The sequence below is a fragment of the Oncorhynchus masou genome, chromosome 5, assembly GCF_036934945.1.
Source record: "Oncorhynchus masou masou isolate Uvic2021 chromosome 5, UVic_Omas_1.1, whole genome shotgun sequence".
NCBI classification, from domain to species: Eukaryota; Metazoa; Chordata; class Actinopteri; order Salmoniformes; family Salmonidae; genus Oncorhynchus; species Oncorhynchus masou.
This window is the reverse complement of record NC_088216.1, coordinates 9,714,363-9,737,437: the sequence shown is the minus strand read 5'-3', so window position 1 is coordinate 9,737,437 and position 23,075 is coordinate 9,714,363. Positions and strand designations below refer to the sequence as shown.

The 23,075-nt window shown below is 41.7% G+C and overlaps 1 protein-coding gene across 3 annotated transcripts; it reads left to right on the top strand.

Moving 5' to 3' along the window:
• The first annotated feature begins 130 nt into the window (after positions 1-130).
• Positions 131-15,145, top strand: LOC135532578 (zinc finger protein OZF-like). Of its 3 annotated transcripts, none has more exons than XM_064960066.1 (2): positions 131-681; positions 13,311-15,145. In XM_064960066.1, the coding sequence occupies exons 1-2, from the start codon at positions 372-374 to the stop codon at positions 13,319-13,321; spliced, it is 321 nt and encodes a 106-aa protein (XP_064816138.1). In that variant the 5' UTR covers positions 131-371; the 3' UTR covers positions 13,322-15,145. The 3 variants fall into 3 exon arrangements, with proteins under 3 accessions (XP_064816138.1, XP_064816132.1, XP_064816143.1); XM_064960060.1 differs by lacking the exon at positions 13,311-15,145 and adding an exon at positions 4,333-5,682; XM_064960071.1 differs by lacking the exon at positions 131-681 and adding an exon at positions 10,524-10,572.
• Positions 15,146-23,075: the final 7,930 nt, after the last annotated feature.

Sequence of the window (23,075 nt, the reverse complement as noted above, 5' to 3'; positions counted from 1 at the left end):
GAATATTATTTTTGTTAAATTGCGTTTACCCACATGAGTCAGCAGATGGCAATACGAGTCTTTCAGCTGGTGCCTCTTGCGTGACGTATAATCTAATGGACGGTGCGGGACACTTCTTCAACAACAGCTTCAACACTGCTACTGATTCAGCCATCTTCACAGCTAGCTAGCCAACATAACACCGAAACATTGGAGCTCATTGACCATTTTTTGTGTATATTAACCTCAGTGTTTTAAACACACTGTCTGGTTACTTACTATACTTCATAAAATTTCATATTTACGTTGTCGGTAAGATTACTTATTAACTTAGCCTAGTAACATTGGTGGGCTATTCGCTAATGCTAACTAGCTAGCTAACATATTCGACCATGAGTTTGTCCCTTGCTAAAGAAGAGCAGGTCTGCTGGACAGAGAAAAAAGCTCTCGTGAAAGAGGAGGAGGGAGAGGAGGCTGTCACAGTTAAAAAAGATGAAGCTGTTATATTGAAAGAAGAAGAAGCTTTCAGAGTGAAAGAGGAGGATGTTAATGTGAAGGAAGACTACGAGGAAGAGGAGGATGCCGTTTTCGGAGTGAAAGGGGAGGAAGAGGCGATGATTGTCACGGTGAAAGAAGAGGAGGGGGAGATTACTGTCACATTGGAGGAGGAAGAAGAGCAGACTGGAGATCTGATTAACACCAGTGAGTAGTGTACTATCTTAAAAACATGGGCACAAGCGCCGCAGTTGTTGATCCAAACGAGTGGTTTTTAAGGGGAAATCTGCAGTTGAAACAATATCAAAGCGGGATCCCCGCCCCTGTTCCTGTAAAAATCTGTGGGGTGGGGCTGATGAAATGTAACCACTCTCAAATTCATAGACAGAACTATGGATGCAAAGACTGACCATCCAAAATGATAGGTTTAACCTTGTTTTGATTGTATATAGTGGATTCTGGTGGGGTATTACAGTCGAACTACGCTCATGAGGCATTAATAACTTATATTTTCAAGAATCAATGGGTACATATAATTAATGTATAAGCCCAAAAAAAGTGAACGTAGCAACTGCAGATTTCCCCTTTATTAAATGGGCATTCTACTGAAGTTCTACACTTTGAGTAATTTGTTCTGTAGTAGGAATTGTTAAAGGTATGGAATCGCGAGACTCAGATTTTTTACTTTAAATGTATGCTAAACAACAACAAAAACATTGATTTCAAAGCTGATCAAACCTTTCCACTCTATGCACAATCACTACTTTTAACATTTGACAACAGCAAAACACTTATACTGTTGAACTGTGCAGATGCAAAATTTGGTTACAGAATGTTGGTTCCATCTCCCTCAGTTTGTGTACATTCCAAAAATCTCTGTTAAATATTCACTAAAAAAAAACTCTGTTAAATATTCACTCAAAAAAAACTCTGTTAAATATTCACTCCGAATTAAGAATCGACGATGTCTGCAGGAAGAATGAGGTGTCATCTATGACATCACACACTGACTTTGAAAAACATCAGTTTTGGTTATTGAAATACAGTAAGTGAGGTGGGTTCTCTCTTCGTGGTGATGTATCCTGAATAGGTACACAAAGGTAGAAATATGCACTGTCCTACTTTGTATATTCGGGTATTGTTCTATACACTGGCTATTATTTTAATGAGCTTCTGCACCGAAACAAGACCAAATTTGGTTGGTCCGGACCAAATCTGAAGTTTGGACATCAAAGGACAGTTCAGTACAGATCAGTAGAGTAGAGAACAGATCAGTAGAGTAGAGAACAGATCAGTAGAGTAGAGAACAGATCAGTAGAGAACAGATCAGTAGAGTAGAGTTCAGTGCAATAACTGTAGAGTTCAGTGCAACAACCGTAGAGTTCAGTGCAACAACTGTAGAGTTCAGTGCATAACTGTAGAGTTCAGTGCAACAACTGTAGAGTTCAGTGCATAACTGTATAGAGTTCAGTGCAATAGCTGTAGAGTTCAGTGCAACAACCGTAGAGTTCAGTGCATAACTGTAGAGTTCAGTGCAATAGCTGTAGAGTTCAGTGCATAACTGTATAGAGTTCAGTGCAATAGCTGTATAGAGTTCAGTGCATAACTGTATAGAGTTCAGTGCAATAGCTGTATAGAGTTCAGTGCATAACTGTATAGAGTTCAGTGCAATAACTGTATAGAGTTCAGTGCAATAGCTGTAGAGTTCAGTGCATAACTGTATAGAGTTCAGTGCAATAACTGTATAGAGTTCAGTGCATAACTGTATAGAGTTCAGTGCATAACTGTAGAGTTCAGTGCAATAGCTGTATAGAGTTCAGTGCATAACTGTATAGAGTTCAGTGCATAACTGTAGAGTTCAGTGCATAACTGTAGAGTTCAGTGCATAACTGTATAGAGTTCAGTGCAATAACTGTATAGAGTTCAGTGCATAACTGTATAGAGTTCAGTGCAACAACTGTATAGAGTTCAGTGCAACAACTGTATAGAGTTCAGTGCATAACTGTATAGAGTTAAGTGCATAACTGTATAGAGATCAGTGCATAACTGTATAGAGTTCAGTGCAACAACTGTATAGAGTTCAGTGCAACAGCTGTATAGAGTTCAGTGCAATAGCTGTATAGAGTTCAGTGCATAACTGTATAGAGTTCAGTGCAATAGCTGTATAGAGTTCAGTGCATAACTGTATAGAGTTCAGTGCAATAACTGTATAGAGTTCAGTGCAATAGCTGTAGAGTTCAGTGCATAACTGTATAGAGTTCAGTGCAATAACTGTATAGAGTTCAGTGCATAACTGTATAGAGTTCAGTGCATAACTGTAGAGTTCAGTGCAATAGCTGTATAGAGTTCAGTGCATAACTGTATAGAGTTCAGTGCATAACTGTAGAGTTCAGTGCATAACTGTAGAGTTCAGTGCATAACTGTATAGAGTTCAGTGCAATAACTGTATAGAGTTCAGTGCATAACTGTATAGAGTTCAGTGCAACAACTGTATAGAGTTCAGTGCAACAACTGTATAGAGTTCAGTGCATAACTGTATAGAGTTAAGTGCATAACTGTATAGAGATCAGTGCATAACTGTATAGAGTTCAGTGCAACAACTGTATAGAGTTCAGTGCAACAGCTGTATAGAGTTCAGTGCAATAGCTGTATAGAGTTCAGTGCATAACTGTAGAGTAGAGAACAGATCAGTAGAGTTCAGAACATAACAGTAGAGTGCCGTACACAACAGAACAGTGGAGTTCAGTACATAACAGTAGAGTGCCGTACAGAACAGTAGAGTGCAGTACAGAACATAAGTTGAGTGCAGTACAGAACATAACAGTACAGAACATAACAGAACAGTTGAGTGCAGAACAGAACAGTGGAGTTCAGAACAGAACAGTAGAGTGCAGTACAGAACAGTAGAGTACAGAACAGAACAGTAGAGTGCAGTACAGAACAGTAGAGTGCAGCAGTACAGAACAGTAGAGTGCAGAACAGAACAGTAGAGTGCAGAACAGAACAGTGGAGTGCAGAACAGAACAGTGGAGTTCAGAACATAACAGTAGAGTGCAGTACAGAACTTCCATTGGCTTCCACTAAATGTCAACAGTCTTTAAAAATGGTTTCAGGCTTGTATTCTGAACAATGTGGGAGTAAGACCACTCTGAATGAGTAGACCATTCAGTGTCCCAGAGAGTGTGCCTTTCTTGTTTTCCTTTTATATTGACAAAGCTTTTGTCCGGTTGAAATATTATTGATTATTATGACTAAAAACAACCTGAGAATTGATTATATTTTCGTCTTCCTTTTGTGACTGCCTTTGAGCCTGTGGATTACTGAACAAAACACTCAAACAAAGCAGAGGTTTTTAGATATAAAGAGGGACTTTATCGAACAAAACAAACATTTATTGAGTAAATGGGAGTCTTGTGATCGCAAGCATATGAAGATCATCAAAGGTAACTGATACATTTTATCGTTATTTCTGACTTGCGTAACTCCTCTACTTGGCTGGTAACTGTTTGTAATGATTTGTCTGCTGGGCGCTGTTCTCCGATAATCACATGGTTTGCTTTCGCCGTAAACCCTTTTTGAAATCTGACACCGTGGTTGGATTAACGAGAAGTTCATCTTTAAACCGATGTTTAACACCTGTATGTTTCATGAATTTTTATTATGAGTATTTCTGTTTTTGAATTTGGTGTTCTGCAATTTCACTGAATGTTGGCCAGGTGGGACGTTACCGTCCCACACCCCCTGGAGAGGTTGATGGCCTATCAATTTCTACGTGTACAATTGTCCTTACTTCAAAGGGAACAGAGAGCCCACTCTGGAAATTCTCTGTTAATCTGAAAAAATCTCTGTCTTTGGCAGGAGAGAGACCAGACTCTTACTCTGAAAGTGGGACGTGTCCCGCCGAGGAACCAGGCCCAGTGATGTCCAAATCAGCAAGACCACATCACTGCTTTCAATGTGAAAAGAGGTTTTCCTCATCAGGTTCCCTGAAATCACATGAGAGAATACACTCAGGAGAGAAGCCGTTCCAATGCTCCCAGTGTGAAAAGAGGTTTTCCTCATCAGGTTCCCTGAAATCACATGAGAGAATACACTCAGGAGAGAAGCCGTTCCAATGCTCCCAGTGTGGAAAGAGATTTTCCTCATCAGGTTCCCTGAAATCACATGAGAGAATACACTCAGGAGAGAAGCCGTTCCAATGCTCCCAGTGTGGAAAGAGATTCTCCCGGTCATCGCATCTTAAATTGCATAAGAGTGTACACACAGGAGAAAAACCATTCCAATGCTCCCAGTGTGGAAATAGTTTTACCTCATCAGATTCCCTGAAAAGACATATAGGTTTACACTCTGGAGAAAAGCCTTACCACTGCTCAGACTGTGGGAAGAGATTTAGCCGGTTAAACGGCCTGAAACGACATGAGAGAATACACACTGGAGAGAAGCCCTACCAATGCTCCCAGTGTCAAAATAGTTTTTCCCAGCCCGCATACCTGAAATACCATGAAAGAACACACACAGGAGAGAAGCCTTACCATTGCTCACAGTGCGGAAAGAATTTCACCATGTCATGTAACTTGAAAACACATGAGAGAATACACTCAGGAGAGAAGCCCTATCAATGCTCCCAGTGTGGAAAGAGTTTTAACCAGCTAGGGAGTCTGAAAATACATGAGCGAGCACACACAGCGGAGAAGCCTTACCACTGCTCCCAGTGTGGAAAGAGTTTTAAGAAATTAGGCAAACTGAAACAGCATGAGAAAGTACACACAAGCGTGAAGCCTTTTGGAATTACTCCCACTGTGGAATAAAATTAACATGAGCTAACAAACTCTGTAGAGTAGCCTTTCCTCTGATCCTACTGTGGAATGAGATTTACCTTAAGGCAACTGACAGAGCATGAAAGAATCCACACTAAAGAGAAACAATATCAATGCTCTCAGTGTGGAGAGATATTTACCCAGTTGGGGAACCTGAAGGACCATGAGGTAACAAACACATGGAAGAAGAGAACAGGGGAGAAGCCTTGCCATTACTCCCAGTGTGGAAAGAGCTCTAGTACGTCACACATACTTAGAATTCATGAGAGAACAAGTGCTCCCATTATCTCATATTTGTTACAGAAAATGTGTGCTTTTTGTTATGCCATATGAAATCTAATTGGATAAAGTCTACTAAAAAATAATTGGTATGTGTTAAAACAAATCTCAAGACATGAATTCTTGAGTATAGAGCACATCAGAATCAATTTGTATGCTTTATGTGATTAAATTATTTTCAAAATCTTGGCTCTCTCTCTGTGTGTGTGTGTGTGTGTGTGTGTGTGTGTGTGTGTGTGTGTGTGTGTGTGTGTGTGTGTGTGTGTGTGTGTGTGTGTGTGTGTGTGTGTGTGTGTGTGTGTGTGTGTCAATCCTCTACAGATAATCCGGTTATGTTTGCATGTGCTCCATGGTCGACATCTGCATCGTCGGTCCCCCACTTGGAAGATGGTTCTTCCAGTGTGGCTTGAAAGGAATAGTATGTATGGTCTCATCTCGAAAGGAATAGTATGGTCTCATCTCGAAAGGAATAGTATGGTCTCATCTAGATAAAAAAAAAAAAAAACTTTGGATGTGGAAAAGAGCAAGTTGACAACAATAGAGTACCCCAAAAAGATGAGCACACTACCTATTCACAGTATTTATTAATAATATGTATTCCTATTCAGCATCTACCTCGAGGTAGAAGACATTATCTGTAAGATGTAAGAGAAAACATGTCTGGTTATTTTGATATGATTTTTTTTATGACAGTAGATAGGTTTTCTAGCAGAGTAGAACACCTGCTTAGGAGAGGTGCTGGCTAGGAGAGTAGAACACCTGTTTAGGAGAGGTGCTGGCTAGGGGAGTAGAACACCTGTTTAGGAGAGGTGCTGGCTAGGGGAGGAGAACACCTGTTTAGGAGAGGTGCTGGCTAGGAGAGGTGCTGGCTAGGGCAGTAGAACACCTGTTTAGGAGAGGTGCTGGCTAGGAGAGCAGAACACCTGTTTAGGAGAGGTGCTGGCTAGGGCAGTAGAACACCTGTTTAGGAGAGGTGCTGGCTAGGGGAGCAGAACACCTGTTTAGGAGAGGTGCTGGCTAGGGCAGTAGAACACCTGTTTAGGAGAGGTGCTGGCTAGCAGAGTAGAACACCTGTTTAGGAGAGGTGCTGGCTAGGGGAGGAGAACACCTGTTTAGGAGAGGTGCTGGCTAGCAGAGTAGAACACCTGTTTAGGAGAGGTGCTGGCTAGTGGAGTAGAACACCTGTTTAGGAGAGGTGCTGGCTAGGGGAGTAGAACACCTGTTTAGGAGAGGTGCTGGCTAGGGGAGGAGAACACCTGTTTAGGAGAGGTGCTGGCTAGGGGAGGAGAACACCTGTTTAGGAGAGGTGCTGGCTAGCAGAGTTGAACACCTGTTTAGGAGAGGTGCTGGCTAGTGGAGTAGAACACCTGTTTAGGAGAGGTGCTGGCTAGGGGAGGAGAACACCTGTTTAGGAGAGGTGCTGGCTAGGGGAGGAGAACACCTGTTTAGGAGAGGTGCTGGCTAGCAGAGTTGAACACCTGTTTCAGCGGGGTAATGCACCATCTGCTTTTCTAATTTATTACTTTGATTCAATCAGATCAAGTCTTAACTGGTGAGAGCAGACACCCACATAGCGGATGTGGTGGTAGAACTGCGTTGGAGCCTCAAATCGGTGAGCAGCTACTCTTACGACCGTTTTCACAAAAGCCACAACTACCCCACTTGCTTTAGAAGTTAAGAATGAGAATGTGTAGGTTCTATAGAAATAACAACATGGTCTCGGAGCGTTTCGTATTATTCTGTACGTAAATCCGAGACACTCCATTTAGTGTGATATGTTACATATGGTGTGGATTAATTTGTGGATGTCCAGCATCCATTTCATACAATGTGTTATGAATTTGCAAAACGTATGATATGTGACGAATTCCAATTTGTTGTAGCTAACATCAGCTAGCTCTAGGAGTTGGGGGTTAGGTTAAGGTTAGAGGAAGGGTTAGCTAACATGCTAAGGGATTGCAAAATTGCTAATTAGTTACAATGCTAAAGTTGTACGTGATGAGATTCGAACGGACAACCTTTGGATTGCTAGACGTTGCGCATCCTTTTATTTTTGCCTTAGGTAACCACCTGTCTTATGTAACCATACGAAACATAACATATACTAATTTGAGTGTTCTTAGGTTTTAAGTTTACTATGTTGCATCTAATCTATGAGACCAGTCTGAGAAATAATTAAGCTCAAATTGAAAAAATAAAATAATAATTAGGATGTGTCATCCTAATCGAGGTGTAGATTACATCTCACATTCCAGTGAGATGTACCATACCACGAGCCCACCCTCCCCTATTAAGGTGCCATCAACCTCCCGTGATTTAGCGAGACTCTTACCTGTACACATGGATGGACGCTTCTCCCTCTGTCATGGTTGCCATGGTTGCCCTTCGTTTGAAGATGTAATCCATAGACCAGGTGTTTCGTATTTTGTTGTTGTGGCTAAACCAACTAGGCTCGTAATTTAACCATTGTTTTGGTATTTACAGATGGAATACAAGTTTGTTATTAAAGCACGTGAAAGTTCACATGTTCCATAAGGCATTTCTGCCAACATAATACATTTTTATAAAAAATAAAAAAAGAAGTAATGTTCAAATGCCACTCCTGTGAAGTAGTGACATGCGACATACACCTAGTGTCTTGAAACGGGTCACATAAATTGTGTATACAAATTGATTCTTAAAGAATGTAATTTATAATTTCCTGATGATCTTAGTTTAAGTGTCACAACCCGTCATAACCGCAAAAAAATCATATGCTTGTTTTACTTCAATGTTTGTAAACATTGTAAATCTAAATAAACACTGCATACCTTCAAAACTTGGTTAGAGAAATAATGTTGATTGCATCCATCCATATCTCTGTCTATGAATCTGAGAGTGGGTTACATTTCTCTTGGCCCATCCCTCAGCGTTTGACCAAAACGGAGGCGGGGTGATCGCTTTGTAATTGTTATTGTTAATTGCCTGTTTCTTTGAGAGTTATTAAAGGGATACTTTGAGAGTTATTAAAGGGATACTTTGAGAGTTATTAAAGGGATACTTTGAGATGTATTAAAGGGATACTTTGAGAGTTATTAAAGGGATACTTTGAGATGTATTAAAGGGATACTTTGAGAGTTATTAAAGGGATACTTTGAGATGTATTAAAGGGATACTTTGAGAGTTATTAAAGGGATACTTTGAGAGTTATTAAAGGGATACTTTGAGAGTTATTAAAGGGATACTTTGAGATGTATTAAAGGGATACTTTGAGAGTTATTGAAGTTACCATATTGTTAGCGCAATCCTGGAAGTCTCTTGGTGCCTTAGCCAGCTTCTCTCAAAAGCAGGTAAATAGACCTTCTAACTACATCAAAGCTGGGTGGTTTGTCAATAGGAATATCCAATAAACACAATCGACTGAGAGGGAAGGTGATTTACCACAGTTCAAGTTCCACAATAAGATCTACGACGCTGATGTTTCTTGCAAACTCTTCATAATTGTAATCTGTGGGCGTCACTGAGTTGGCTGATACCCCATTTCATGGACCCCAGATCCATAGGTAAACCTGTACATTGTAAAATAAATAGACCCCCAATGAAATTCTGAAAACTGATTGTCTTGTATTGAATTGATATAACCACATTCCGACCTTGTTTAGTATTATCTTGTCCGATTTCACTATTTTTTTGCGTCACTTTCAAGGGGGGACTTTTATTTTGAAGGCGAAGCGCCGATTCCACTATTGTTGCTCACCTGTTGTTCTCGACCATAGAGATAGAAGACTAATATTTATTTCTGTGCCATTATAGCGTATGTGACAGCTTGGGCAGCGCCATTGAGGACACAACCCATAGGAATCCCCCCTGAATTCTGTCCCGTCTAATGACTGATGGTTCTAGACTAACGTGCGGATAAGGCCACCAAATATTTGGTGTTGAACAGGAAATTACTGTCTTGGGAGAAAACCAGATACTGTTCCCTCGCTGGTTTCTTTGATAAACGTAATGTTGTCCTTACAATGTACACAGACATTTATAATCCACATGATGATAAAAACACAAAATTGTCCGCCTTTGGTCCTGGATATACACTGGATTTGTAGATTTTTGTTCCAGCCCAACAGTAACAGACCTCATTACAATAAGAAGCATTTTACATTTGTCCATTTCAAAATAAAAAAAAACATTTTTAAATGTTGTCTTCATTAGTAGCTGTAGCCGACTGTCGTTCTCTTAGGTTATAAGGTCAACAGGTGAATGACGTGCCGTTCTCTTAGGTTATAAGGTGAATGACGTGCCGTTCTCTTAGGTTATAAGGTCAACGGGAACGTCATTTACCCGATGTGGCCAATAGAAAAGTGGAGCTGTAACCTGTAACATTAAAAACATTTTTTTAACTAGGCAAGTCAGTTAATAACAAATTCTTATTTACAATGATGGTAACAGTGGGTTAACTGCCTTGTTCACTGGCAGAACGACAGATTTTTTTTTACCTTGTCAGCTCAGGGATTTGATCCAGCAACCTTACTGGCCCAACGCTCTAACTACTAGGCATCCTGCCAACCCCTACTTCACATTCCCACTATGCACATGGAATAGAAAACTATGTGAATTATATTAAACTAAATGTATTTATATAGCCCTTCTTACATCAGCTGATATATTAAAGTGCTGTGCAGAAACCCAGCCTAAAACCCCAAACAGCAAGCAATGCAGGTGTAGAAGCACGGTGGCTCGGGAAAACTCCCTAGAAAGGCCAAACCTAGGAAGAAACCTAGAGAGGAACCAGGCTATGAGGGGTGACCAGTCCTCTTCTGGATGGGGGGGGGGTCAAAGCAGACGTTATTGCCTCGCTAAAAAGTATAACCTTCTCTACCGGAGGACTCAGCTCTCAAACTACAGCTCAAACTACAAAACCCAGGACAACTAACTGAACGTCGTGAATGATCTAGCTACGCACGGTAGATACGTGGAACGTCGGACAGAGGCTTGCTAGTAGCTCAATATAGCCATGGATCAGGTGAGTTAACTAGCATGCTATCTAGCAATGTTACTCGTTTATTCTGTTGTGGGTTCTGCTCTGACGATAGATTTACTTAAATGAAAAGTTAGTGTCAAAATAATCACCCATAGTTAGGGTAGCTATCTTATCATTAAATCGCCATTTTATGCATCCGACCGATTTACTAGTTATCTCGGCATTATACCCCTGGAATGTGGAACGGATGCTCACTCACTATCTGACCTAGTGGCAAAGACAGAAGACCCATTTAGTTCAACTATTTATTTTCTTAAAATCAGAAAAAAGCCTTAACCACACTGCTAACCCAAACCTTTAATTAAAGGCGCTACACCTAATTTATCCCATATGTGGAAACTAGGTGAGTTACAACAGCACGAAGCTTCATTCAAAACAAATCTCCTCCCCTTTCCCCTGTAACATGGCGGATACTTGCTCTCCTCCCCTTTTCCCCTGTAACATGGCGGAGACTTGCTCTCCTCCCCTTTTCCCCTGTAACATGGCGGAGACTTGCTCTCCTCCCCTTTTCCCCTGTAACATGGCGGAGACTTGCTCTCCTCCCCTTTTTCCCTGTAACCCATGGCGGAGACTTGCTCTCCTCCCCTTTTCCCTGTAACATGGCGGAGACTTGCTCTCCTCCCCTTTTCCCCTGTAACATGGCGGAGACTTGCTCTCCTCCCCTTTTCCCCTGTAACATGGCGGAGACTTGCTCTCCTCCCCTTTTCCCCTGTAACATGGTGGAGACTTGCTCTCCTCCCCTTTTCCCCTGTAACATGGCGGAGACTTGCTCTCCTCCCCTTTTCCCCTGTGACAGGGCGGAGACTTGCTCTCCTCCCCTTTTCCCCTGTGACATGGCGGAGACTTGCTCTCCTCCCCCCTTTTCCCCTGTAACATGGGCGGAACATGACTTGCTCCTCCCCTCCCCATTTTCCCCTGTAACATGGCGGAGACTTGCTCTCCTCCCCTTTTCCCCTGTAACATGGCGGAGACTTGCTCTCCTCCCCTTTTCCCCTGTAACATGGCGGAGACTTGCTCTCCTCCCCTTTTCCCCTGTAACATGGCGGAGACTTGCTCTCCTCCCCTTTTCCCCTGTAACATGGCGGAGACTTGCTCTCCTCCCCTTTTCCCCTGTAACAGGGCGGAGACTTGCTCTCCTCCCCTTTTCCCCTGTAACATGGCGGAGACTTGCTCTCCTCCCCTTTTCCCCTGTAACATGGCGGAGACTTGCTCTTGAGCATTTTCCTTTCGGTTGTGGTCCACCAGCTTCAAACATCTGTTATTGAAAAGATATTTCACATCGATTTCATGGTACAATGATTCCCTATGTTATTCAGTGCTTGAATTCACGCACAAACTGAAATTGAGCAAACAGTGTTGAATTTTACCAACCAGGAAATTACTTTTTCGACATTGGGTGCTTGACCCGATTTCCACTATATAACACAAACACAAAACAGCTTTCCCATTTTGACAACAGATGCAGGACGGGTGGGAGAAATTAATAGGCGAATATCACAGCCAATCACAACACTGCAGGACGGGTGGGAGAAATTAATAAGCGAATATCACAGCCAATCACAACACTGCGGGACGGGTGGGAGAAATTAATAGGCGAATATCACAGCCAATCACAACACTGCAGGACGGGTGGGAGAAATTAATAGGCGAATATCACAGCCAATCACAACACTGCAGGACTGGTGGGAGAAATTAATAGGCAAATATCACAGCCAATCACAACACTGCAGGACGGGTGGGAGAAATTAATAGGCAAATATCACAGCCAATCACAACACTGCAGGATGGGTGGGAGAAATTAATAGGCGAATATCACAGCCAATCACAACACTGGCAGGTAAGTAACATTGTGAAACACTATCATTCCACTGCAGATATACGAAGGACATTTTCAGAAATTAGAATGCATTTTTTTTATATAAATATGTGTAGCACCTTTAAAAGACCTAAACCATCTGCCTATCACCGTGATAGGCTACTGCTCAGTCGGGAGAGTTTGCATTGCAAGCCGGTAACACGACAACACGTGTGGCACTGTCCTCCTGCTGACCTCAGTAAAGAGAGAGGGGGAAGTAGTTCGACACTGTAGCCAATATCAGGCCAGGGTGGAGTGCATTTATTGTAATGATTTTCACTGAAAATGTTCAACTACGGCATTAATGTCTCTTAAAATAAATACATACTAACAATTACTCGGATTTAAACACGCTCCCAAGTCCCAACTTCAACAGACAAGTTTCAAATTCTGGCTGAAGTTGCTACCCACAACTATTAACTAGCTAGCTGGGAAGGGCTCATCAGGACAGCTGAATGAACAGAATCTGTTTGTCTCCACTCAAATCTCGCAGTAGAAACGGGGAACGTCAACGAGCCTACTGTATAACCCAGGACAACATTAGAGCTCCATTCTGTCCCACACTGCTACAGTCAATAGAATACCCCAAAATGGCCGTTCAAAAAGTACTCTTAATAAAACCAACATTTTGTTTGTCTACAGTATCATCAAAGATGGTTTAGTATGAAGATATGTAGAAACTGCTTATCCACTAGAAATCCTTGATCGTGCTTATAGACGATATCAGGGCGACGTTGGCTACCTAAGCTCATGCGCAGAAACACAATCAAGCATTGAGATACAGTAAATTCTGTGGTGAGTGTCCATGGGGGCTGTATGGAATGTGAATTATCGTTAAACATTCCTCCCCTTCTGTGGTTTCCAGGACAACGCTAGCCCGCACCCTTCCGCCCTCCCGGAATCCCCGAGTCGTGCCTCTCCGGGTAGCGCCTTACTGCTGGGTCTGAAGAGGGTGTCTGTGCGGCTGGTCGACTGCAGGAAAACAACGGGGCTGAATGGAACTACGAGACGAGGAGACAAAGAGGAAGATTTGACTGATCAATGTAAAAGACTGCTGGGTCTGAAGAGGTTGTCTGTGCGGCTTGTCGACTGCAGGAAAACAACGGGACTGAGTGGAACTATGAGACGAGGAGGAGGAGGAGAAGATGAGTGAGATTTGACTGATCAAAATAAGTAGGAGGGTTATGTAGGAGCAGAATGTGTTTACTTTGGACACATTAATAATATGAAGAAGAAGAATCAGCTGCTATCCTAGGAGCATGAAAAAGACTCATCTCCTGGTGGCACACAACATTTAAAATAAAATGTTTTTATAATAAATATTCTGCACTAGCATTTAAACAAAATGCACATATTCTGACCATTATGAATAACTTCATTGTGTCGTAGATCTTAAATAATCCTTAAAAGGGATTAGGAAGTGGAATCTGGTCCAACAGGTCTTACAGGAAGTACAGGTCGGGAAAACATTGTCTTGAGGCACCACGACACGTCAAGACACAAGAAAACTATATTTAGGGAAGTGTCTTCAAGACATTTTCCAGGCCAACTTTTCTGGACCTCTCTTCCCGAAAGCTAAAGGGATTCTTTACTTTACACTCAGTCTCTGCTCTACTCATTAATCAGAGAACAGGCTACTCAGAGAACAGGCTACTCAGAGAACAGGCTACTCAGAGAACAGGCTAATCAGAGAACGGGCTACTCAGAGAACGGGCTACTCAGAGAACGGGCTAATCAGAGAACGGGCTACTCAGAGAACGGGCTACTCAGAGAACGGGCTAATCAGAGAACGGGTTAATCAGAGAACGGGCTACTCAGAGAACGGGCTACTCAGAGAACGGGCTACTCAGAGAACGGGCTACTCAGAGAACGGGCTACTCAGAGAACGGGCTAATCAGAGAACAGGCTAATCAGAGAACAGGCTACTCAGAGAACAGGCTAATCAGAGAACAGGCTACTCAGAGAACAGGCTACTCAGAGAACAGGCTAATCAGAGAACAGGCTAATCAGAGAACAGGCTAATCAGAGAACAGGCTAATCAGAGAACAGGCTACACAGAGAACAGGCTACTCAGAGAACAGGCTACTCAGAGAACAGGCTACTCAGAGAACAGGCTAATCAGAGAACAGGCTAATCAGAGAACAGGCTACTCAGAGAACAGGCTACTCAGAGAACAGGCTACTCAGAGAACAGGCTACTCAGAGAACAGGCTACTCAGAGAACAGGCTACTCAGAGAACAGGCTACTCTGGGGGGGGGGAGTTAAATCAAAGCTCAATCATTGTCCTCAAGATTACATAATGATAGGATTCTAAAGAACCGAATATAAACAGAACACAGTGTGTGTGTGTGTGTGTGTGTGTGTGTGTGTGTGAAGTAGAGAATCCCGTACATCCACATGTGCAGAAGCTTCAGGACATTTAGCTGGCGGAGACAGGGGTCCGGAACAGTCGGATCTGTAGCCACTCCGTTGTTTTTATATTAGTGGTTTGAGAGAGGTACCATAAAATGTTTTCAGACTTTTGGAAGACGTGTCTTGAGACATAATGGCATCTTAAATATGTAATTTTTTTTAAAGTATCTATGTCTTGAAGTGTCTCAAGATTTCTCAACTTGTGATGGCTGGGTACGTAGGTTTATAAATGATCAGAAACATGTTTACGCAGTCTTCACGTTGGGCTTCCACAGTCCGATTGTGACAGGTGGCAATAAAGGGAACAACGACGGTGAGATGAACGTATCTTCTGTTGTTGGCTTTTATCCTTTTTATGGAAATAGGGAGAACGTGCATTTTTTTTAATGGCTTATAAAAGTGTTGGAACGAATTGTTGACGGTTCTGAATAACTTAAACATCAGCTCTTTGCTGTATTCGTTGGAGTCGTTCTCTAGTCATGTTTTTAAACGTTTTGAAATCTCACAGCATCCACTTTGCTGTGCGTTCGAGGTTTCTTTTTACAGCCTTATATGGCTCGTGGAAACTGCAGACACGGTGATCTGAGCTATCTGATTGGTCGGCCAATAGGTGCACTTGATTTGCTCTCCAAGGCCTGTCAGGTAGGCGTAGTTCTACCTTCAAACACGTTAAGTGGTTAAAAATGGGAACACTTTGCCTTCTCGGTGCTCGGGCTGTTGAATATGGGTGCACATACAACCAACAGTGTGCAATGAATAAATAGGAACAGTTTGTTTTTGTTTTTTACACAAATGTTTAATGATTTTATTTGACCTTTATTTAACTAGGCAAGTCAGTTAAGAACAAATTCTTATTTTCAATGACGGCCTAGGAACAGTGGGTTAACTGCCTGTTCAGGGGCAGAACGACAGATTTGTACCTTGTCAGCTCGGGGGTTTGAACTTGCAAACTTTTCGGTTACTAGTCCAACACTCTAACCACTAGGCTACCCTGCCACCTCTACACTCTAACCACTAGGCTACCTGCCACCTCTACACTCTAACCACTAGGCTACCCTGCCGCCCCAATGATAAACTCTAACCACTAGGCTACCTGCCACCTCTGAAAAGACTCCAGCTAACACACTGGAGAGAAGCCACCTACACTCTGCCACTGAGGAAAGACCTTTTGCTAACTCAACCAAGCCTGAGAGTTCACCAACCACACGCTGGAGAGAGTTTTTTCCCCACAAACAAGTGAGCTTAAGGTTCACCAGCATAAGATAAACAGTGCCTTGCGAGATCGACCAGTTCGGCCCCACTTGAACTTTGCGACCTTTTGCCAATTTCAGGCTTCAAACATAAAGATATAAAACTGTATTTTTTTGTGAAGTATCAACAACAAGTGGGACACAATCATGAAGTGGAACGACATTTATTGGATATTTCAAACACAAATCAAAAACTGAAAAGGGCATGCAAAATTATTCCCCCTTTACTTTCAGTGCAGCAAACTCTGAGGTTCTGAGGATCTCTGAATGATCCAATGTTGACCTAAATGACTAATGATGATAAATACAATCCACCTGTGTGTAATCAAGTCTCCGTATAAATGCACCTGCACTGTGATAGTCTCAGAGGTCCGTTAAAAGAGAGAGCGTCATGAAGAACAAGGAACACACCAGGCAGGTCCGAGAGTTGTGAAGATGTTTAAAGCCGGATTTGGATACAACAAGATTTCCCAAGCTTTAAACATCCCAAGGAGCACTGAGCGATAATATTGAAATGGAAGGAGTTCAGACCACTGCAAATCTACCAAGACCTGGCCGTCCCTCTAAACTTTCAGCTCATACAAGGAGAAGACTGATCAGAGATGCAGCCAAGAGGCCCATGATCACTCTGGATGAACTGCAGAGATCTACAGCTGAGGTGGGAGACAAGAAGGTGCTCTGTTCAAATGAAACAAAAAATGAACTTTTTGGCAACAATTCAAAACGTTATGTTTGGCACATCATGGTTTGGGCCTGGCAGGGACAGAAGATGGATGGACCAAATCTGACTTCTGAGGAGAAAAGACCTGAGTTTTGCTAAAGACAATGATCAAGACAAAAATAAACATATCTGAAGTTCACCTGAAAGACAACAAAAGGTGGCGCTTACGCTGGAGAGAGTTTTTTTTCCACAAACAAGTGAGCTTAAGGTTCACCAGCATAAGATATCAACTTCAGAAACACAGATGAGAGAAGCCTTACTTCTGCTCTGAATGTGGGAACCACTTTTCACAATCATAAGATAAGAACAGACATTGGAGAGAAGCCTTAACACTGCTCAGACTGGTAAGAAGTTTTCACAAACAAGTGGGCAAAACTGCAAAGATATTGATATTAATAGGGCTTTGGTGACAAAACGGATGCCACTGTGATAGACTGCATCCAATTAGTTGAGTAGGGTGTTGGAGGCTATTTTGTAAATGACATCAGCTGTAATCACAGCAAAAGGTCGAGGATCGGTTTTTGAAGATGGTCAGTTTTGATTCTTCACAAAAAAATACAGTTTTATATCTTTATGTTTGAAGCCTGATGTTTGGTTCAGGGGCAAATGAGTGAAAGATGCTTTGTTGTGAAACTTTTCACAATCATAAGATAAGAACAGACATTGGAGAGAAGCCTTGCTCAGATTTAAAACATGTTTGGATTGGAGATGTTTTATCCAATTAGTGAGTGTGGAAGGAGAGTTTAAGATGGTCAGTTTTAACCATGAGAAAGATGCACCTGATTTAACTTTGGTATTTTTATGTGAGTGTGGAAGGAGAGTTTACAGTCTAACCAGACACCTGGGTATTTGTAGTTGTCCACATATTCTAGTCAGAACCGTCCAGAGTAGTGATGCTGGACAGGTGGGCAGGTGCAGGCAGCGATCGGTTGAAGAGCATGCATTTAGTTTTGTATTTAAAAGCAGTTGGAAGCCATGGAAGGAGAGTTGTATGGCATTGAAGTTCATCTGGAAGGATGTTAACAGTGTCAAAAGAAGGGCCAGAAGTATACAGAATGGTGTCGTCTGCGTAGAGGTGGATCAGAGACTCACCAGCATCAAGAGCGACATCATTGATATATACAGAGAAGAGAGTTGGCCCAAGAATTGAACCCTGTGGCACCCCCCATAGAGACTGCCAGAGGTCCGGACAACAGGCCCTCAAATTTAAGACTGAACTCTGTCGGAGAAGTAGTTGGTGAACCAAGCGAGGCAATCATTTGAGAAACCAAGGCTATTGAGTCTGCCGATGAGGATGTGGTGATTGACAGAATCGAAAGCCTTGGCCAGGTCAATGAATACGGCTGCACAGTATTGTTTCTTATCGATGGCGGATAAGATATCGTTTAGGACCTTGAGCGTGGCTGGGGTGCACCCATGACCAGCTCTGAAACCAGATTGCATAGCGGAGAAGGTATGGTGGGATTCGGAATGGTCGGTGATCTGTTTGTTAACTTGGCTTTCGAAGACCTTAGAAAGGCAGGGTAGGATAGATATAGGTCTGTAGCAGTTTGGGTCTAGAGTGTCTCCCCCTTTGAAGAGGGGGATGGACGCAGCTTCTTTCCAATCTTTGGGATTCTCAGACGACACGAAAGAGAGGTTGAACAGGCAAGTAATAGGGGTTGCAACAATTTCGGCAGATCATTTTAGAAAGAAATGATCCAGATTGTCTAGCCCGGCTGATTTGTGGGGGTCCAGATTTTGCAGCTCTTTCAGAACATCAGCTGACTGGATTTGGGAGAAGGAAAAAATGGGGAAGGCTTGCTGTGGGGGGTGTAGTGTTGTTGACCGGGGTAGGGGGACCAGGTGGAAAGCATGGCCAGCCGTAAAAAAAATGCTATTTGAAATTCTCAATTATAGTGGATTTATCGGTGGTGACAGAGTTTCCTATCCTCAGTGCAGTGGGCAGATGGGAGGAGGTGCTCTTATTCTCCATGGACTTTACAATGTCACTGAACTTTTTTGAGTTTGTGTTGCAGGAAGCAAATTTCTGCTTGAAAAAGCTAGCCTTGGCTTTTCTAACTGCCTGTGTATATTGGTGAGATCACAGCTGAATGGTGCTCCTTAATGAATGGTGCTCCTTAATGAATGGTGCTCCTTAATGAATGGTGCTCCTTTATGAATGGTGCTCCTTAATTTATTTTTAGTATTTATTTCACCTTTATTTAACCAGGTAGGCAAGTTGAGAACAAATTCTCATTTATAATTGCGACCTGGCCAGGATAAAGCAAAGCAGTTCGACACACAACGACACAGAGTTACACATGGAGTAAAACAAACATACAGTCAATAATACAGTACAAACAAGTCTATATACGATGTGAGCAAATGAGGTGAGATAAGGGAGGTAAAGGCAAAAAAAGGCCATGGTGGCAAAGTAAATACAATATTGCAAGTAAAACACTGGAATGGTAGATTTGCAATGGAAGAATGTGCAAAGTAGAAATAAAAATAATGGGGTGCAAAGGAGCAAAATAAATAAATTAATTAAATACAGTAGGGAAAGAGGTAGTTGTTTGGGCTAAAACATAGGTGGGCTATGTACAGGTGCAGTAATCTGTGAGCTGCTCTGACAGTTGGTGCTTAAATCTAGTGAGGGAGATGTGTTTCCAGTTTCAGAGATTTTTGCAGTTCTCTGCTGCCAATGACTGGAACGAACTGGAAGGAGAGGCAATGAAGTTAGATCAAAGGTGAGTTTAAAGTTTAATGAAGTTAGATCAAAGGTGAATGGTGCTCCTTAATGATGTTAGATCAAAGGTGAATGGTGCTCCTTAATGAAGTTAGATCAAAGGTGAATGGTGCTCCTTTAATAAAGTTAGGTCAAAGCTGAATGGTGCTCCTTTAATGAATGGTGCTCCTTTAATGAATGGTGCTCCTTTAATGAAGAGCTCATCTTTAATGAATGGCGCTCCTTTAATGAATGGCGCTCCTTTAATGAATGGCGCTCCTTTAATGAATGGCGCTCCTTTAATGAATGGCCCTCCTTTAATGAATGGCGCTCCTTTAATGAATGGCGCCCCTTTAATGAATGGCGCTCCTTTAATGAATGGCCCTCCTTTAATGAATGGCGCTCCTTTAATGAAGGGCTTGAAGGGCTCTTCTTTAATGAAGGGCGCTCCTTTAATGAATGGCGCTCCTTTAATGAATGGCGCTCCTTTATGAATGGTGCTCCTTAATGAAGTTATATCAAAGGTGAATGGTGCTCCTTAATGAAGTTAGGTCAAAGCTGAATGGTGCTCCTTAATGAATGGCGCTCCTTAATGAATGGCGCTCCTCTTGATGCTATGGGGGCGCTATTTCATTTTTGGATTAAAAGACGTGCCCGATTTAAGCGCAATATTTTGTCACAAAAAGATGCTCGACTATGCATATAATTGATAGCTTTGGAAAGAACACACTCTGACGTTTCCAGAACTGCAAGGATATTGTCTGTGAGTGCCCCAGAACAGATGCTACAGGCAAAACCAAGATGAAACTTCAACCAGGAAATTAGCAGGATTTTTGAGGCTCTGTTTTTCATTGTCTCCTTATATGGCTGTGAATGAGCAAGGAATGAGCCTGCCCGATCTATCGTTTCCCCAAGGTTTCTGCAGCATTGTGACGTATTTGTAGGCATATCATTGGAAGATTGACCATAAGAGACTACATTTGCCAGATGTCCGCCCGTGGTCCTCCGTCGAAATTGGTGCGTCATCTTCAACTGCACGTCTTTTTCCAAGCGATTCACCGGAGAAAGGAGACTACCACGAACGATATATCAATGAAGAGATATGTGAAAAACACATTGAGGATTGATTCTAAACAGCGTTTGCCGTGTTTCAGTCGATATTATGGAGTTAATTTGGAAAACAGTTCGCCGTTTTGATGACTGAATTTTTTATTTTTTTTGGTACCCAAACGTGATGTACAAAACGGAGCGATTTCTCCTACACAAAGAATCTTTCAGGAAAAACTGAACATTTGCTATGTAACTGAGAGTCTCCTCATTGAAAACATCCGAAGTTCTTCAAAGGTAAATGATTTTATTTGAATCCTTTTCTGTTTTTTGTGCAAATGTTGCTCGCTAAATGCTACGCTAAATGCTACGCTAGCTATCAATACTCTTACACAAATGCTTGTTTTGCTATGGTTCAAAAGCATATTTTGAAAATCTGAGATGACAGTGTTAAGAAAAGGCTAAGCTTGCGAGCTAGCACATTCATTTCATTTCATTTGCGATTTTCATAAATAGTTAACGTTACGTTCTGCTAATGAGCTTGAGGCTATAACTGGATACAGGTTTTTTTCATAGCCAAATGTGAACAAAACGGAGCGATTTGTCCTACACAATATTTTTTTGAAAAACTGAACATTTGCTATCTAACTGAGTCTCCTCATTGAAAACATCTGAAGTTCTTCAAAGGTAAATGATTTTATTTGAATGATTTTCTTGTTTTTGTGAAAATGTTGCTGGCTGAATTCTAGGCTTATAGCTATGATAGCTATCAATAGTCTTACACAAATGCTTGTTTAGCTATGGTTGAAAAGCATATTTTTAAAATCTGAGATGATCGTGTTAACAAAAGTCTAAGCTTGAGAGCAAATATATTTATTTCATTTCATTTGCAATTTTCATGAATAGTTAATGTTGCGTTATGCTAATGAGCTTGAGGCTATAAATAGAATCCCGGATCCCGGACGCAAGAAGTTATTAATGACGTTAGATCAAAGCTGAATCCATGTCTGCAAGATCACATTATGATACACAGCAAAATACACAGGTAGGCTTTGGTACAGTAACACACGTCTGCTCTAAAATTCACTGTACATCACTCAAAACACTGTACATCACTCAGAACAACACTGTACATCATTCAAAACAACACTGTACATCACTCAGAACAACACTGTACATCACTCAAAACACTGTACATCACTCAGAACAACACTGTACATCATTCAAAACACTGTACATCACTCAAAACTGTACATCATTCAAAACACTGTACATCATTCAAAACAACACTGTACATCACTCAGAACAACACTGTACATCACTCAACAACACTGTACATCACTCAGAACACTGTACATCATTCAAAACAACACTGTACATCATTCAAAACAACACTGTACATCATTCATCACTCAAAACACTGTACATCACTCAAAACAACACTGTACATCACTCAAAACACTGTACATCATTCAGAACAACACTGTACATCATTCCAAACACTGTACATCACTCAAAACAACACTGTACATCATTCCAAACACTGTACATCACTCAGAACAACACTGTACATCATTCCAAACACTGTACATCATTCCAAACACTGTATATCACTCAGAACAACACTGTACATCATTCCAAACACTGTACATCACTCAGAACAACACTGTACATCATCCCAAACACTGTACATCATTCCAAACACTGTACATCACTCAAAACTGTACATCACTCAGAACAACACTGTACATCATTCAAAACACTGTACATCACTCAGAACAACACTGTACATCATTCCAAACACTGTACATCACTCAGAACAACACTGTACATCACTCAGAACAACACTGTACATCACTCAAAACAACACTGTACATCACTCCAAACACTGTACATCATTCCAAACACTGTACATCATTCCAAACACTGTACATCACTCAGAACAACACTGTACATCACTCAGAACAACACTGTACATCACTCAGAACACTGTACATCACTCAGAACACTGTACATCACTCAGAACACTGTACATCACTCAGAACAACACTACATAACTGCATGGTGGGTATGCAGATGCTGCATGGATGTTTTATCCATGAACCTTTATAATTCACCATTGAATGCAGTGGTGTTTTGCCTTACAGTAATTTTATACTAAGCTGCTATTATAATTCTCTGTATGTATGTAGTTCTGTCCTTGAGCTGTTCTTATCTATTAATGTTCTGTATCGTTTCATGTTCTGTGTGGACCCCAGGAAGTGTAGCTGCTGCTTTTGCAACAGCTAATGGGGATCCTAATAAAATACCAAATATACACAGGTTGAAACCAACAAGCTTGTCAATTCCAGTTACACCTTTTGTTTTCCAACCTGATCGAACGTTCTTAACAAATCCCATGTCAAATCTACCTCTGTTATAATCTACCTTCTGACTGGCGCTGGGATAGGGAGGGTAAGGTCACAGGTGTGGAGCCTCCCTCCTGCTGGGAGG

What these genes read in the sequence shown, in the direction of transcription:
- LOC135532578 (XM_064960060.1), top strand. Translation starts at nt 372, where the DNA reads ATGAGTTTGTCCCTTGCTAAAGAAGAGCAGGTCTGCTGGACAGAGAAA. An exon ending in TGGAGATCTGATTAACACCA is followed by an intron (nt 682 to 4,332) that starts GTGAGTAGTGTA and finishes TGTCTTTGGCAG; the next exon opens with GAGAGAGACCAGACTCTTAC.